Genomic DNA, 15,989 nt, shown 5'->3' with positions numbered 1-15,989 from the left:
GACCAGAGATCGGTTTGGGTTTTATCTTCTTAATTCCTATTTGAATATCATTTTCTGTAAACTCCATTATTTTAGTATTTTGAGCAGAAAAAGTGATTCATTCCTCTTCCACTTCCTAATGCTCCCAGCATATTGGTCGAATTCGGTATGGTAAAAGACTGCCGAAAGAACTCAGAAAAAGTATTCAGAATAGACTTGGGATTATTTAATTTATTTCTATTAAAAAACGTATTGTTTGGTATTCTGTTTGATTCTTTTTTATTGTTTACAAATGTACAAATATTCAGAAAAGCCCTGAATTTGAACTTATTTAATTTTCCGTATTTTATACAAATTATTTTTATAGGTGTTTTTATTTTGACATCAAGTTATTTTAATTGTTCAAGATACTCAATGTTGTTAGTATTTTCGTATTTTCTATAAAGCCTATATTTTCTTTATATGTTGTTTTATATAAGGACACATAAGAAACGACTGTAAATACCTAAATAAAAAACATTATTTAACCTTAATTACCACGATTGTTTTTTTTAAACCTCTGTGTTCCCAGTCGACAAATTAAAAGATCAGCTGTACATGATAGAAATACTGTACCTAGGACCTTTATGAAATTCCTAAACATACAAGTAGTTTTTGTGATAATCTTTCCATTCCAAAAGGCCAAAATTAAAAAAAAAATCCACTCATTTACAGGCTTTTATAAGAAACTCTTATAACACACTAATAATCGTTTTGTACTTTTACTGATTATTATTAATTCTAGTGCCCACTTTTTGTTATTTTTACTTATTGGTACGGTTTTATAGTTTATTGCCAACTTAAGATTATAATTTAACTTAAACTTTTCTTAATTACTATTTTGAATGCTCGATTAGTAATAGCTAATCTACTTAAAGAATACCTTAAAATGCCCGGAATAAAATTGTAGCTTGCTCCAAAAGTTTAGAACAGATAAGAACTGGTATTAATAAAACCAGGAAAATATAATTAAAATTTAAAAAAAAAATGCCCAGCGTTAAAACCCTAAAAATTTACAATAAATGGGCAAAATATTGCCCCAGTTACATTTGATCGAGGTTAATAGTCCGACATGAAATTGATTTTTTTTACTTTACCTTATTGCAGGCGGAAAATTTTAAATAAAATAAATATAATTTTATATACAACAAATTATACCCAATAAATTAAAAAAAAACTCATTAAAAATCATTAAATTCTTTTATAATAAAAGACTAAATTTAAACGAATTTAATAATAATTATTTAATAGGTGAATCGATTAATAATGTCGATTTTGTTTCGATATGGCGTCACAGGTATATTAGTAGCTGAAAACTAGTGACATTACTGTATTTTTAAGGATAAACAGGTGCGATTCAAAACCTCTTTGTTTTGGTCTGTCCCTGTGCCAACAACTTTGTTCTTTTTTGCATCAAAAATCTCGAATTTTATAGCATGAAGAGTCGTTTTGCGGGAAAGCCTTATTACAATCTTTCATTTGAATAAAACGGCTGCTAAGAGTTTTCGACTGTTGGTTGAAGCTTATTATGCTAAAGATGCTTGAGCCCAAAAAACTTGTGAATATTTCAACGCTTCAAAAATGGTGGTTTACATGTGAAAGACAAGGATCGCCCAGATTACACAAAAAAATTTGATAATGCTGATTAACTAACATTATTAGATGAAGATACAACAAGTAATAAATTAATTAATTAAATACATAATATTTGCAACTATATTTATACATTAGAGTTCACCATCAAAAATCAAAGTACAATAATCAATTCATATAATCTCATTCCATGATCCTTCCAAAAATAAATTTTTAACATTTCTTTTAAATGTATACAAATTATCATTTAACATAGGATTTTGAATATTATAAAAAAGAACAGTATTATATGTAAAAGAACGGATAAACAGAGCAGTTGACTGGTGCGACATAGTGAGGGTAATATGTCTAATATTTTGACCATGCACTCGATTTCTAGATAAAAGTTTTTCATACAAATATTTGAGGCTTCGGTTATTATATTAACGGTATATAAATGTGGGAAATAAAAACTTAAATAAATACGAGTACGGTATTTTGAGCCATTTTAAATTATAAATGCCTTGAGAGACATGATCAAACCTTCTTAAATTAAAAATAAATCGGCAACAGATGTTTTGAACCCATTGTAAATCATAATGTGCCTGTTGATCGAAACCTGAAAAATACACTAGCGAACAATATTGGATAATGAATTAAATTAGTTGATTAAATAAAATTAAATTATTTACTTGAAGCATACACTTTCTCAAATAGCACATTTTTAGCAGAATACTGATATGTTCTCTAAACCACAAAGAGCTATCCAAAGTCAGTCCCAGAACCTTCATATCATCAGAAAAAGGAATTGATGTGTTATTTAGTTGAATTTTAACGGATGAAACAATATTTTTCCGAGCATTTTTATTCGAAAATCGAACCATTTTAGCTTTGGCTGAATTAATCAAGTTATGCTCCTTTGAGTAAACTGAAATTGAGATATCGCTGATATTTGTGTTGACTCAGAAAAGTGTCTATGTATTCGTACTCTTTGTGTATGATTCCACAGATAAACAGTTTTAATATAAATTTTTTAATGAAATAAAATTTATACAATAAAAAGTTTTAAACAAAAGATAATAATAAAAAATTCATTGCCAAGCGCTCGAGTTTGATTATCAGCAATATTCAAGAGTGCACTAGTTGTGCTATGCCCATAATCCTAAATCCCGACTGCTAAGGAGGAAGTATATTGTTGGATGTTAGGTAAGTAGCAAACTGAATATTTCAACATGACCATGATCGACCTCATGTTGCAAAATGTGTTAAAAATGATTTGGAAAATGTCAAATGAGACGTCCTTCCCCACCCGCCAAATTCTTCAGACTTGGCTCCTTCTGGCTAACGCTTATTTCGATCAATGCAGCACGGATTTTCAGAACAACATTTCCAATCTTTCGAACAGGTGAAAATTTGGATTGATGGATGGTTGGCTTTCAAAAACGAACGTTTATTTTGGCAACAAATCCATTTCTTGGCAGAAAGATGGGAAAAGGTTATCTCTAACGATGGCCAGTACTTTCATTATTAAAATATCCTGTTTCTGTATAATGATAACACATGTTTAAATCAAACAAAAAAATTGACATTATTAACCGAAATACCCATTATATAACGTGACAAATTATTAAACAGTTTTACTTGACCTTTCCTAAAAATCCCGATTGCTTACATACCTTAATATAAACGCCAACTTCTTTCGTAGGATCCCAAACAAAACTAATAACGTTCAAGGCACTTGACGGTTGAGAAATATCAAAGGCACCATAAGACAGCGGTATGTCGACCTCCAAAATCCGATCGCCCGGTCTCGCTTTCTGCCACGATTCCATTTGCTCCTTTTCCATGTATTGCAGGCGTCGTTCGTGGAAACAAATCCTCACCACAGACTGACAAAAAAACATTAAAAGACACCGTATCTATCATTAGGACGTAGAAGTCGTACCTTTAACAGTTTCCCTCTATACATCGACAAATCACCAAGTTTTTTCAATTTGATTTCGTAGCTTTGTCCTTGGTTTAGGTAAGTGAGGGTGTCCTCGTTTTGCTTTGTGGCTATGCTGGTGGCTGCCGCTAGGACGTATTGAAAGCGACAGTCTTCCAGGAGACTGTAGTTCGTTGAGGAAACTGTGTAGTTGTCTGTAGAGGTAGTTAAATTGTTTCCTTAAAAAAAGAAAAAATAAAAAGTTCTTAGAAAACCTTTTATGTTCATACATGGTTTCCTATAGAAGTATGCCCGTAGAGTAATATGGTAAGATTAGTATTAGGAATAGCATATGTGATGTATCATTTATTTATTATGTATATACATAGATCATATTTAAAGGAATTATTCTTATACCATAATTACCACAAGAGAAACCACACCTGTTTAGAATTCCACATCATAAAACATCAAACCATAAAAAATCACCACAGTTCACTAAACAAATGTATTGCGTATGTTATGAAGATTCTTTAAAATCCTCAATTATTACTGTAAGTATGTTAACAAACATTTATTAAAATCTGATTTTATAGTTCTTATTTGTCCGTGAAAAGCATCTTGATTCTTATATAATTTTTTTTTAATAAATCACTTATGATCTCGTCGATCTTGCATATATTGAATTTTAAATGTTAAACCTAAAGTATTCATTTCTACCTTGCGATGTACTTGCCTGTATTTTAGTCTTAGTTTTTTAGGTTGCATAAGTTAAAGCATACAATACACACTTAAATTAACTCACCATCCATAACGCTTTGAAGACCGGCAAGGGCGCTATGGTTTAGCAGCTGGTTAATCGTGTTGCTAAACACGTTCTGGCTGTTTTCCTCCATGGTGCTATTTATCGGATTGACCATGGGTCCCTGCTGGGTCGACGTGGGACTCTGCCGATTGTGGTGGGCCACTTGCAGGTGCACCACATCGTTAAGGGTGGTAGGCGAAGGCGCTTCTTGCTTAAACACCGTCATACCGTTTATGGCTAATATCGTTTCACTGTGGAGAACACAAAAAAAAACGATTTAGTTATTATTATCACAAAAAAAATTGATTTACAACATACAAATGGGTGCATTTTTATCTTGTAACTTACTTTGTATACGCACCACCGGACAACTCCGAGTCCAGATTCAAAGAACTGTCAATATCCTGATGAATATCTCCATAATCATCCACTTGCCACTGAGGCATTCTCGTTGAACCTAAAAATTTCAGAAATTATTCACTACATCCTATAGTAATCAAATTCAATAACTAATAATTTTCATGGTACGTATAGGAATGTTCGTTATAGTAATTGGCTATTAATTTGTATGAATTAATCCAGACGTAAATGGGATTTAAATCAATATTTACTCTAGTGACTATTTCCTTCGCTTCTAAGTTTCGCTCTATTAACCTCAAAAATTACAAATAGATACTCAATGGTTGAATAGTCAGGAATGCATCAAAAATGACCCTCATTAATTAATTTCATAGCTCATAGTCTCTAATAACTCATGTACCAAAGTACCATTTGCGATTACACCATTGTCCTAACAGAATAATTCAACTTTGACCCGAATATAATGAAACCGTTATTGCTATGACCTTTTTCATTTAAGAGGCTGTTAAATGGTTACGTCTCACTGGAACATCCAACCCACTTTGCATATTATTATTGATTAATCGGGGCCATGAGTCGTATAACAAAAATGGTCAAGCCGCTCTATAGTCTAACGTAAAAAGTAAAATGTAACATTAATTAAGGACAGAGGATGTGTGGTGTTGAGGAATGTTGATTTTTCGATTAATTTAAGTGCGGAGTATTGGGAACATAAAATAATGTTTTATTAAGTGTTACTTAATTTATTATCTAGGGAGGCTTACTGACAACGTATCATTGAAAAGCGGTTTTAATTTTTGTTGGCGTTTCTCTTGAAAGAATCGATCAATTCGTCTAGAAATTTTGAGACCCTCAATGTTACAGGTTCAGTGGTTCATACAGTTTATCACCAGCTTTAAAATTAAAGCTTTTTTTTTGTAAATTGTAAACCTACAAGTGTAAAGGCATAAATCGTTGATGTAAAAGTAATCATGATGTTTGCCCAGGCAAAAAAGTATAGTTTGCATAAAAATTGATTTCTGCACCTAATTTTAGATGCTCATGCAGTTTGTACAAGCCGATTTATACAAGCATATATGTAGTTAACTGAATTTCAGTTGACTACATATATGTTACATATTGTTTGTCAACAGTTTGTCAACAGTATCAAGTGATAAGCGTAGTTAACATTGAAATTCTTGTAAATATACAATTAATACAAATAGTTCCATGCAACGTAAATGGATCACGAAGTTTGCGTAAGCCTTGCAGTTTGGCTTCAATAAATCTATTTCAGTATATACTGGCAGTATTAAAAGCCATGTTCGTGCAATTTGTACAAGCCAATTTATACAAGGATGTCCCTGCACCTACTTTGCGGTATATAAAGTTTAAGGTTTAGACAATCATGCATTTTGTGCATGAATCTGGCTCGTTGCTATGCTTTATTGTTACAGTTAGTGAGCAGCATCATTTTTATTCAAATGACACTTTACTTGGCAAACATCTTTCTATTACACACAATGATTTTCTTAAGCAACGGAATCATGAAATCTCTCCAGACAATTTGCATGATTTGCATCTTGAAATAAGAAATGCGATTACATCCTGATGCTGCTTACAAACTCTGTATCTGCTCAAATTGCATGAGCGTTTAAGCGGACCATAAAATACAACGATTTACTTGAACAAATTCCATTACGAGTCAATAATCATGTATCCAAAGGGAATAAAAAAGTTAGAGCAAATTGCATGAATTTTTAAACTCTTAAATAATTGGTCAGTACAAACTGAGCCTGTACAAATTGCATGACCACCTAAACGGACCATATTAACAAAATCATGAAATTTCCACAGACAATTTGCATGATTGGCACCTTAAAATAAGTAATGCGACTACATCTTGATACTGCTGACAAGCTGACGAACTATGTAAAGTAAATCGCTCGCACAAATTGCATGAGCGCCTAAACGGGCTCTAAAATACAACGATTTACTTGGATAAATTACTTTATGAGTCAATGAGCATGTATTGAATGTAAATGGAATTTGTAAACGTTAAACAAGAAAGTCGGAGCAAATTGCATGAGTTTAAAAACCTTTAAGTAATAACTCAATTAATGTGTCCAAACTTAAAATTCATATAATATATTCATACAAATCATTGATGATGTAAAAGTAATCATGAAGTTTGCATAGGCCAAAAATTTTGTCTTGAATAAAATCGATCCCTTAAGTTCCTTTTAGATGCTCATGCAGTTTGTACAAGCCGATTTGTACAAAGATATCTATGTCAATTTATAATTGCGCTGTAAATATACAATGGGTACAAATAGTTCGATTAAACGTAAATGGATCACGAAGTTTACGTAAGCCTTGAAGTTTGGCTTGAATAAAAATCTATTTGTGTACAAAATTTGCAACGTTACCAGCCATTTAAAAGCTCGGGCAAGCCAACTTGTTCAAGTATATTCCTGCACATACCTTGCAGTACATAAGGCTTAGTATTTTGCCACTCATCCAATTTGTACCAGCAAATTTGAACAAATCAACTGAACCAAGCTTGCTGGTTTTCATATTTATACAGCGCATCAAAAATGTCATTTTCTACTGAAAACTTTTTATTCAAATATCACTTTTTAATTGCACAAACATATTTCGATAACACACCATAATTTTCTTAAGCAAATTTACTTGTGCGAGTCAATGGGCGACTGTCATGTCAGTTCGTTTAGACTCTTAGGGAACTTGCACCAATAAGCTAATTTGCTCTAGTGTTTGACTAGTATAAATAGCAAAAGCATCTAAATGTATTAAAACAATGAAATCATGAAAATTTCACAGACAATTTGCATGATTGACACCTTGAAATAATAATTTTAACAAATTTATTAATTTGCCCAAACCGATTTATTTTTTTTTAATTGTATACTTATTCATACAAATCATTGATGATATATACGTATTCATACACAGGCAAAAGTTTGGTTTGAATAAAATCGATCCCTGTCCTTAATTTGCAGCAAGAATTAAGTTCTCTTTGGATGCTCATGCAGTTTGTACAAGCCGAGCAAGCATATATCTGTAATTAACTGAATTACAGTAGCTGAGTTAATTATTTGCATCGTTCGTCAGTAGCATGAAGTTATAGTTGGGTTGTTTATAATCAAATAAAAAAATTTCCTATAAATATACATTTATTATCAACCGTTAATGGATCACAAAATTTGTGTAAGCCTTGTAGTTTGGCTTAAATAAAAGTACGAATAAAAATAAATAAATGTACAAGCATGTCACTGCACATATCTTGACATTCATGCCATTTGCACTAGCAAATCTAAACAAATCAACTGAACCTAAGCTCAATAAACAACTGACACTTCGTTTATGGTCTCAGGCAATTTGCACTAATAGAACTTATTTTTCTCTACTGAATTGTTTTGTTTAAATAGAAACTTTAACGAGTTTTGCAAATCGACTTGTAAAAATTGCAAAAGCATCTTAACGGAGCAATGAACAAAACAATGAACAAAAGAGTCAGAGCAAATAATTTGTAAAAACCAATTTGTACAAATTGCATAACCACCGTATCAAATAGTAATTTATTTAAACAAATTACTTTACCCAAGTCTATGATTCTGTTTAGTTGGTAACTGTTGGTAGTGAACCAAATATCTCTCCAAACAATTTACATAATTGGCATCTTGAAGTAAGTAAAGCGACTACAGCCTAATGCTGCTAACAAACTCTGGAAAGTAAATCGCTTGCACGAATTGCATGAACGTTTAACGGACCATAAAATACAACGATTACAAACAAATTACTTTACATGAATCAATGAGCAAAAGTCAGCACAAATTGCATTAATTATGTAACAGGTCCGTTAATTTGTCCAAACCGACTTGTCCAAATTGCATGAGCACCACAACAAAGACTAATTTACTGAAGCAAATTGTCCGAGTCAATGAGTCTGTTGGTCATGCAATTTGGGCCAATTGACTTGTGCAGACAGTGAACCAAATTCGGTCAATTTGTACAAAAGTGCTTGCACAAATTGACTTATGAACAATACATTGATCTGCTTGCATAATTCAATTGGAAAAAAAGCATAAGCTTCTTAACCTAATCAATATTGCTTGTGCTTAAATTGTCTTTTCTCTACAGGTAATGTATATCTTGGGTATAATTTTAAGCTGATGATTCACTTTGGTGAAAAGAGTAAAAAGTTGTTAGAAAATGACTGGTGGGATTCAGATTGTGTAGAATTATGTCAACAGTTCAAGGTTCGTTGATAGAATGAATGAGGGAATAATTAAGTGATTTAATCCACATTTTAATAGTTTAGATTATAGTAACTTTGAATGTAAAAAGATGGAAGCGTTAAAGATGAATATGTGGAGAAAATATCTGAAATGCTGAAAAAATTTAATTTCATGTATAGTGCTAAACCCCAAGTATCTTTCCTCTGCTTTCGATAGGTTCGAAAAAAAAACATATAATTTTTGTATTTTTATACTTGACTTGCAATCCGTTTGTCCGTTAATTTGTCCAACCGACTTGTCCAAATTGCATGAGCACCATAACAAAGACTAATTTACTTAAGCAAATTGTCCGAGTCAATGAGTCTGTTGGTCATGCAATTTGGGCCAATTGATTTGTGCAAGTTCGGTAAATTTGTACAAAAGTGCTTGCACAAATTGACTTATGAACAATACATTGATCTGCTTGCATAATTCAATTGGAAAAAAAGCATAAGCTTCTTAACCTAATCAATATTGCTTGTGCTTAAATTGTCTTTTCTCTACAGGTAATGTATATCTTGGGTATAATTTTAAGCTGATGATTCACTTTGGTGAAAAGAGTAAAAACTTGTTAGAAAATGACTGGTGGAATTCAGATTGTGTAGAATTATGTGAACAGTTCAAGGTTCGTTGATATAATGAATGAGGGGACAATTAAGTGATTTGATCCACATTTTAATAGTTTAGATTATAGTAACTTTGAATGTAAAAAGATGGAAGGGTTAAAAATGAATATGTGGAGAAAATGTCTGCTGAAAAAATGTAATTTCATGTATAGTGCTAAACCCCAAGTATCTTTCCGCTGTTTTCGATAGGTTCAAAAAAAAAGAACATATAATTTTTGTATTTTTATACTTGACTTGCAATCCGTTTTTTTTTGAATATATTATTTTTTATATTTTCTCAATGGTGCTCTACCATTAAACAATGACAGAATAAAGCCTCACGTGGACCAAATAGACGTCAATTAAGTGCTCTTTTTGCGTCACTGCTCATCAAGCTTAAGAGGAAAATTGAGGCAAATTATAAAATTACAATGTGTAGGACTGGCTTTTTGTAGTACATTGTTGTTAGGCAATTTTTTTTTATGATGATTTATTGGCGGTACACGACCTTCTTACGTCGCCATTTTTCGGCGCATTAAACTGCCAGGAAGAGCGAGATAATAGTGGCGAATTAAAAAGTCAGTGATTCATACTATTGTGAATGAATTTATCCACCTACCTACCTACGTTCGTTGCGAAACAGAAACTTTCAAAAATCATGTTTTTAATTAATATCACACACCATATACGAACGATTTCCACTTGGGAATTTAACACAGCACTGAGAATAAAATTTGGTATTTAAATTTACGTTTAACTAGTCCTTCTACTTTATTTCATAACGCCGCAATAGGCTATTATTAATCTATTAAGTTGGAATGGCCGCACACTCGACTAGATTAATTATTATATATTGTCTTTTGTGATTTAATAATAATACACAAAATTTATTATTTTACATGGGAAATTTACAAAAATATGTACGGAAAATATTAATAGAACATGAAAAATAAAGGGTCATGTCAATGCAGCCTTCAGGCGATGCCAGAAACTGTTTAGCCCTAATTAAATACCTAATAAGAAATAATAAGAATAATAATAAGAATGACGCTTCACAGTGAAAAAAAAATTATATAAAAATGAAGATAATGTAAATTATAAATACAAGCAGCATGAAGCAAGCACATAGAGGGTGGTCTGGTTTAAAAGTTATTAATTTTAACACGTGATAGAGAATTAAGAAAAAAAGAGAAAATTTTATAATTTTAAAAAGACTTTCATTATAAAATTTTTCTCAAAAATATTTAATAACAAAGATACAGGGTGTTAAAGTTAAGAATAATTATTTGTTTATTTGTCATAACTTTTAAACTACCAGCTCAATTTTAATTAAATTTCGCATGCAGATTATTGTAGTGAATTGTCAATTACTGATGAAGTTAATTTTTTTAAAAATTGACAGTGGCGTAACATACGTAGGGACTTTTTTGCCTCAAATCTGCGAGGCGATAAAATATTTTTTTATAAGAAGTCAACTGTTAGATTCTCCATTTAATTTGGAAAAAAAAGTTACTCTTGCAAAATTATGATTTACGGCACTGTTTTAAAACTATCTTAGTTTAATTATACAGAAACGCCAGTTAAAATGTTACAAAAGCTTAAAAAAAAAAGAAAATTAGGCTTGAATCCTAAATTAAACCTGTCAAATGAAATAATGACTTAAGGTAACTTTTGATAATCTTTTATATTCAACTTTTTTACGAATCCAAGCCCGATTTTCTTTTTTTTTTTATAAATTTTTGCAACATTTTAGCAGGTATTTCTGAACAATTAAAGTAAGATATTTTAAAAACGGTGCGTTAAATCACAATTTTGCAAAGGTAACTTTTTTTCCAAATTTAAGAGCCGCTTTTTTTAATTTATGAATTATATACTCATGAATTCAAAGATCAGAATCAGTAATAAGGCCTAAGGATTTCGAAGTATTTTAGTGTCATTTATTTTTATTTTGAATTCCTCGCTTATTATGAATCTGTGGCTTTCATGTCCTCCAAATAAGGTAACTGACGATTTTGTAGGGTTTATTTTTAAATGATGTTCTTTGGAAACTGCAATTACATTTTGTAGGTAAATATTAATATTTTGATTTGCAGATGTTATATTATTAGCGTTAAACTGAACATAAAGCTATAAGTATCGTCGGCGTACAACTGGTAATTACAAAAAATTTTAAAAGTCTTTAAATCGGCAAGGATAAAAATGTATACAGAAGTGGTCCTAATAAACTTCCTTCAGGGACATCCACAAAAAGAGGTATATATAGTATTAGATTTGGAACTCCTCTATTTGCTATCGAAAATTACTCAAAAAAGGACTAAAGAGCTTAACTGCATAATTCCAAAAGCCTAATTATCATGGTATTTCATGATTTATGAGATCAAAAGCCTTTGCATAGTCTAGCAAAACAAGAGCACTAAATTTATCCTCATCCCTTGCTTGAAAGATTTCATCAGTTACGTCAGCCATTGCTGTAGCACAGCTATATCCTTTTCAACACTTTAGAAAGTGTTGGAGGAATGCTAATTGAGCCCAGATAATAATAATAATGATAATAACAAACGTCTTTTATTTAACAAACAAATAATTTACACTTGTGAGTATCATACATTTATTTCTATAGGGATATAAGAGATGCGAAGTCTAGCCGTGTGACTACCTAATCCCTCTAAAGTGAAAATAAAATAATATCATGCAACTTATTAGCGAATAGCTCTTTAAATGTACGCACACATTGTAGAAAAAGAAAGTTACTTAAAGAATTATTATACACAACGACAAATTGTGCGATACCAAAGACCGTAATATAATAGCTTTATCTAGTAGCAGGTAGAGATTTTCTTTAAAAAGTAAATAGTTATATTGTGAAATAATTTCAAAACCTAGTCCAGTTCAGTATACAATCCCAATACCTGTTTATTAATTCTTCAAATATATTATAAGATTGGGTTATTTTCCCAAGTATATTTTTCATTAGTATTACCTCAACATGCTCATTTTAAGTGGCTTTTTGTCTTTAATAAGAAAAAGAAATCCTTTCTTATTCATGGTGAGTTGGTTGATTAAATAAAAGCAAACGCATTTTGTATTTAAATTTATTAATATTAAATATTTTGAGTTCTTTAGGTTGCGATATTTTAGGCAAAGGTGTGACGAAAGCATGCTTCCACATATCTGGAATATATTATTTAGTTATATATTCATTTATTAAATGAAGTAAAAAAGGAATCATAAATGGACAAAATTAAATCATTGTAATATTAACATCGGCGGATCTGCATGCTTTGGCTTTTATGGATAAAATAATTCTCTCATTCCTCTGTCACTACCCTCAAAGTAAAATTATTGAAAGCATTATTTTTAAGGTTATTTCTATAAAAGTCAAGTAGATTTTGGACTGGTTGTTGAGGATTAGTGCAAATCAATGAAAAAAATTATTTATTTACGTTTTTTTTTTATTGCGACGAGCTGTTTTAAAATTTTAAAAGGCCATTAAAGTAACGTTAATAAATGATATTGAGTTTTACAGCAAAAAGTTGGATGTCTTTCGAACTTCCAGAGATTTCCTTCTTTTAAACAAATTGCACTACATATAGACACATATACAGTTAGACTGTTGGAATTTTGAGAAAGCATATAGTGAAATTCGTTTTTCGGAAGGGTTGATTGATTTTGTCCTAAAATGTTACCAACATAGCTATAGCTCAATAGCGTTGATTAAGAATACCCAAATATTCAATCAACGTCAATAGCCAATAGGGTTGGACACTTAAAATTCGTATGGCGGTGGTACAATTAACATGATTAGATATGTACTTTAACTACAAACAATATTTAACTATATCTACTTTAAAAAATTGCCAATATATCTTGAACTAGATCCTATCGGTTAGAATTAGGTAGTCACTTAAAATTTTGTACATGAATTGTTAAAATAAATTTACAAATTAAAATTTTTAAAAACTAATTTTGTACGTTTTTTAAAAAATATGCAGGGGTTAGTGTTAAAAGTTGTAAATGTATTTGCGAAGCTTGTTGCCCAACCGCAGTTTTTAATTAAGCTCGCGGACTATTTTAGAGCCCTGTCAAAACATGACAATGGTACGCATGCAGCGGAATATTTTCATTGCAACTATGAGTGTGTAAAGAACCTTGGCTTAAAACCACAATGCCTTTACCGGTATCTAGAGATGAGCGATATTTCACTATCGGTGATTTTGTCACCGTGATTTGTAAATCGCCAATAACGGCGGTGACTGAAATATTCATATCACGGCGACCCGTGATTTCAAGATATCTGTTACCCTTCCAATAGTGTATATTGTCATGGAACGACTTCATGCTAAATGCGTATGACGTATGAGTGATGACTGATATTTTTACAGCTTTTAACCACAGCCCGGCCAGTTGGCCCGCCAGTGATCGCGGTCACCGTTTAAAAGAACGGTGATTGCCAAATCACGGTCGCTAATCACCGGATCGCTCATCTCTACCGGTATCTAAGTAGGTTAATCTTGTAAAAAGTGATGAGAGATGAAACTTCACTTTTGTACCCAATAAATTACTCAAAGATGAAAGAACTCTTTTTATACACCCGGCTGTCTATCGCATGACCAGGAGATCCTTATAACATTAAACAGTTAAAAACAAAATATGATTCTTAAAATATCAATTGCAAAACAAAGACAAACAGACTTAAAATTTAAAGATTAAATTTTGTGAAGAGATTGCTGAATGATGCTAAAATGATTAAAGGCCTACTTCAGTGTTTCTTAAAAAACATCTTACACCTCAGAAAGGAAATATTTTTTTCTAAAAAAACCCAACCCAGATAGCAGACTTAGAAAATGTTATATAGATATAGATCCACTATTATGAGCAGAATGCAGCAAAAGGCACAGGAAAATATAGGATCTAGAGCATTTTATATGAATTTCTACTTAAAGTTCAAATTTAAAGTTCACTGGTTTATCAAACAACTTTCTTAGAGGATGTTCTTAACTTAAAAATATTCTGCCAACGCCGGAATGAGACTTAAAATGTAGCCGCTAGATAGCACTTGCATGATCTTATACAGGAGGGTTTCAAACGACCGTTCCATTAAGTAGCAAAACACAGTAGCAGCTAGACTTCCAAATCCATTCCAGTGTTAGAGGATCTAAGAAATCTGACCCAAATGCCTTCCATATAAGAACGACTTGCACTTACACATTGTTCCCAATCGAAATATATTCTGGCAAGACCGGAATAAGAATAAAAATTTAGCCGCTAGTTCCTGTCCTCAATTAGTCTCTGTTCACCGAAAGATGGCGCTTGCAAGATCTTATACAGTAAGGTTTCAGACAAATCTCCAACAGGGGATAAAATATAGAAAATATTAAAAGTCAATTTTGATTTACAGATAAAGTTTGACGCAATTTACAAAACTTCTCTAGTGTTCTTGTGCTCCCATTTGTAATGACCGACAAATTTGATTGTACCTTGGTTGTTATTAAAGACAGAGGGATAATTTAGAAATGTATGCCTAGAAGGATGTATGCCTTGTACCATTTATGCGTCTATACATTTTCTAATAAATCAAGAATTTTTGAAAAATTATTAAATTTTGTCGGCATTTGACATGCACTTGAATATCCGCCACAAAAAATTGTCTTGGTTGCTAATAAAGACACAGGAATAATTTAAAAATGTATGCTTAGAAGAGAAGTAACGGTACGATTTATGTATTTATGAATTTTATGAGAAATTTTTAAGAAATAGCATTTGATTGATTTTCAAGAAACTGGTTTGATTGGCACATAAACATTCACCAGAAATTTGATCGTATCTTGATTGTTATTAAGGATAAAAGTATCATTAAAAAACGTATAGTTAGGAAATGTGCTCTTGCCAATGAATTTTTTCACTAAAGCAACCTTGCACTTACACATTGCCATTAATCTAAGAATATTCTGGCAACACCGGAGGTAGTACGTAAATTTAGCCGCCAGGCTCTGTTATCCATGCTTCTGTTGAACAAGAGATGTCGCTTAACGTGACAAAACGAACAGGATGATGTTCGGTAGTTATTGAGGAATTGGAGGAATTTGCATAAATGTTTACTTGTAACTATAGAGACCAGTAGATAAATGATATTCAAGTAAATATAAAAGAAGGGCGATAATTTATGAAATGGCCACATTTTGGCGTCAAAATGTAGTAAAATGAAAAACTTAAGATATTAACCAAAGAAGGGCCAATAATACATGTTTCTACCAAACCTTACTTACGATAATTATACTGACAATTCACCAGGAACACTGAAATCGACCTGCGGTACCTCTTTCACTGGGATTTTTTCTCCGAGGTACTTTCCACACCAATTACGTTCAATCGCTATTTTTTTATTGCTTATTTTCGCGACGGACGCACGAAAATATTTAACTTAA

The 15,989-nt window shown here is 31.6% G+C and overlaps 1 protein-coding gene across 4 annotated transcripts in view; it reads right to left on the bottom strand.

The window, feature by feature from the left end:
* The window catches only part of LOC126743384 (transcription factor CP2-like protein 1), a 57,807-nt gene that overhangs the window by 38,275 nt on the left and 3,543 nt on the right, over positions 1 to 15,989 (bottom strand). For 3 of the 4 annotated variants that reach the window (XM_050450441.1, XM_050450442.1, XM_050450444.1), the window contains exons 2-5: positions 4,668 to 4,776; positions 4,320 to 4,570; positions 3,536 to 3,753; positions 3,267 to 3,479 (exon numbers count right to left, since the gene is read on the bottom strand). In XM_050450441.1, coding sequence (XP_050306398.1) covers positions 3,267 to 3,479; positions 3,536 to 3,753; positions 4,320 to 4,570; positions 4,668 to 4,776 — 791 coding nt within the window. Of the gene's footprint in view, positions 1 to 3,266; positions 3,480 to 3,535; positions 3,754 to 4,319; positions 4,571 to 4,667; positions 4,777 to 14,769; positions 14,796 to 15,989 lie in introns of those variants that run through there. The other variant, XM_050450443.1, reaches the window with a different exon arrangement.

The sequence above is a fragment of the Anthonomus grandis genome, chromosome 12 (assembly GCF_022605725.1).
Source record: "Anthonomus grandis grandis chromosome 12, icAntGran1.3, whole genome shotgun sequence".
NCBI classification, from domain to species: Eukaryota; Metazoa; Arthropoda; class Insecta; order Coleoptera; family Curculionidae; genus Anthonomus; species Anthonomus grandis.
Note: the sequence above shows the minus strand (reverse complement) of the source record. Positions and strands in the feature narration are given on the sequence as shown.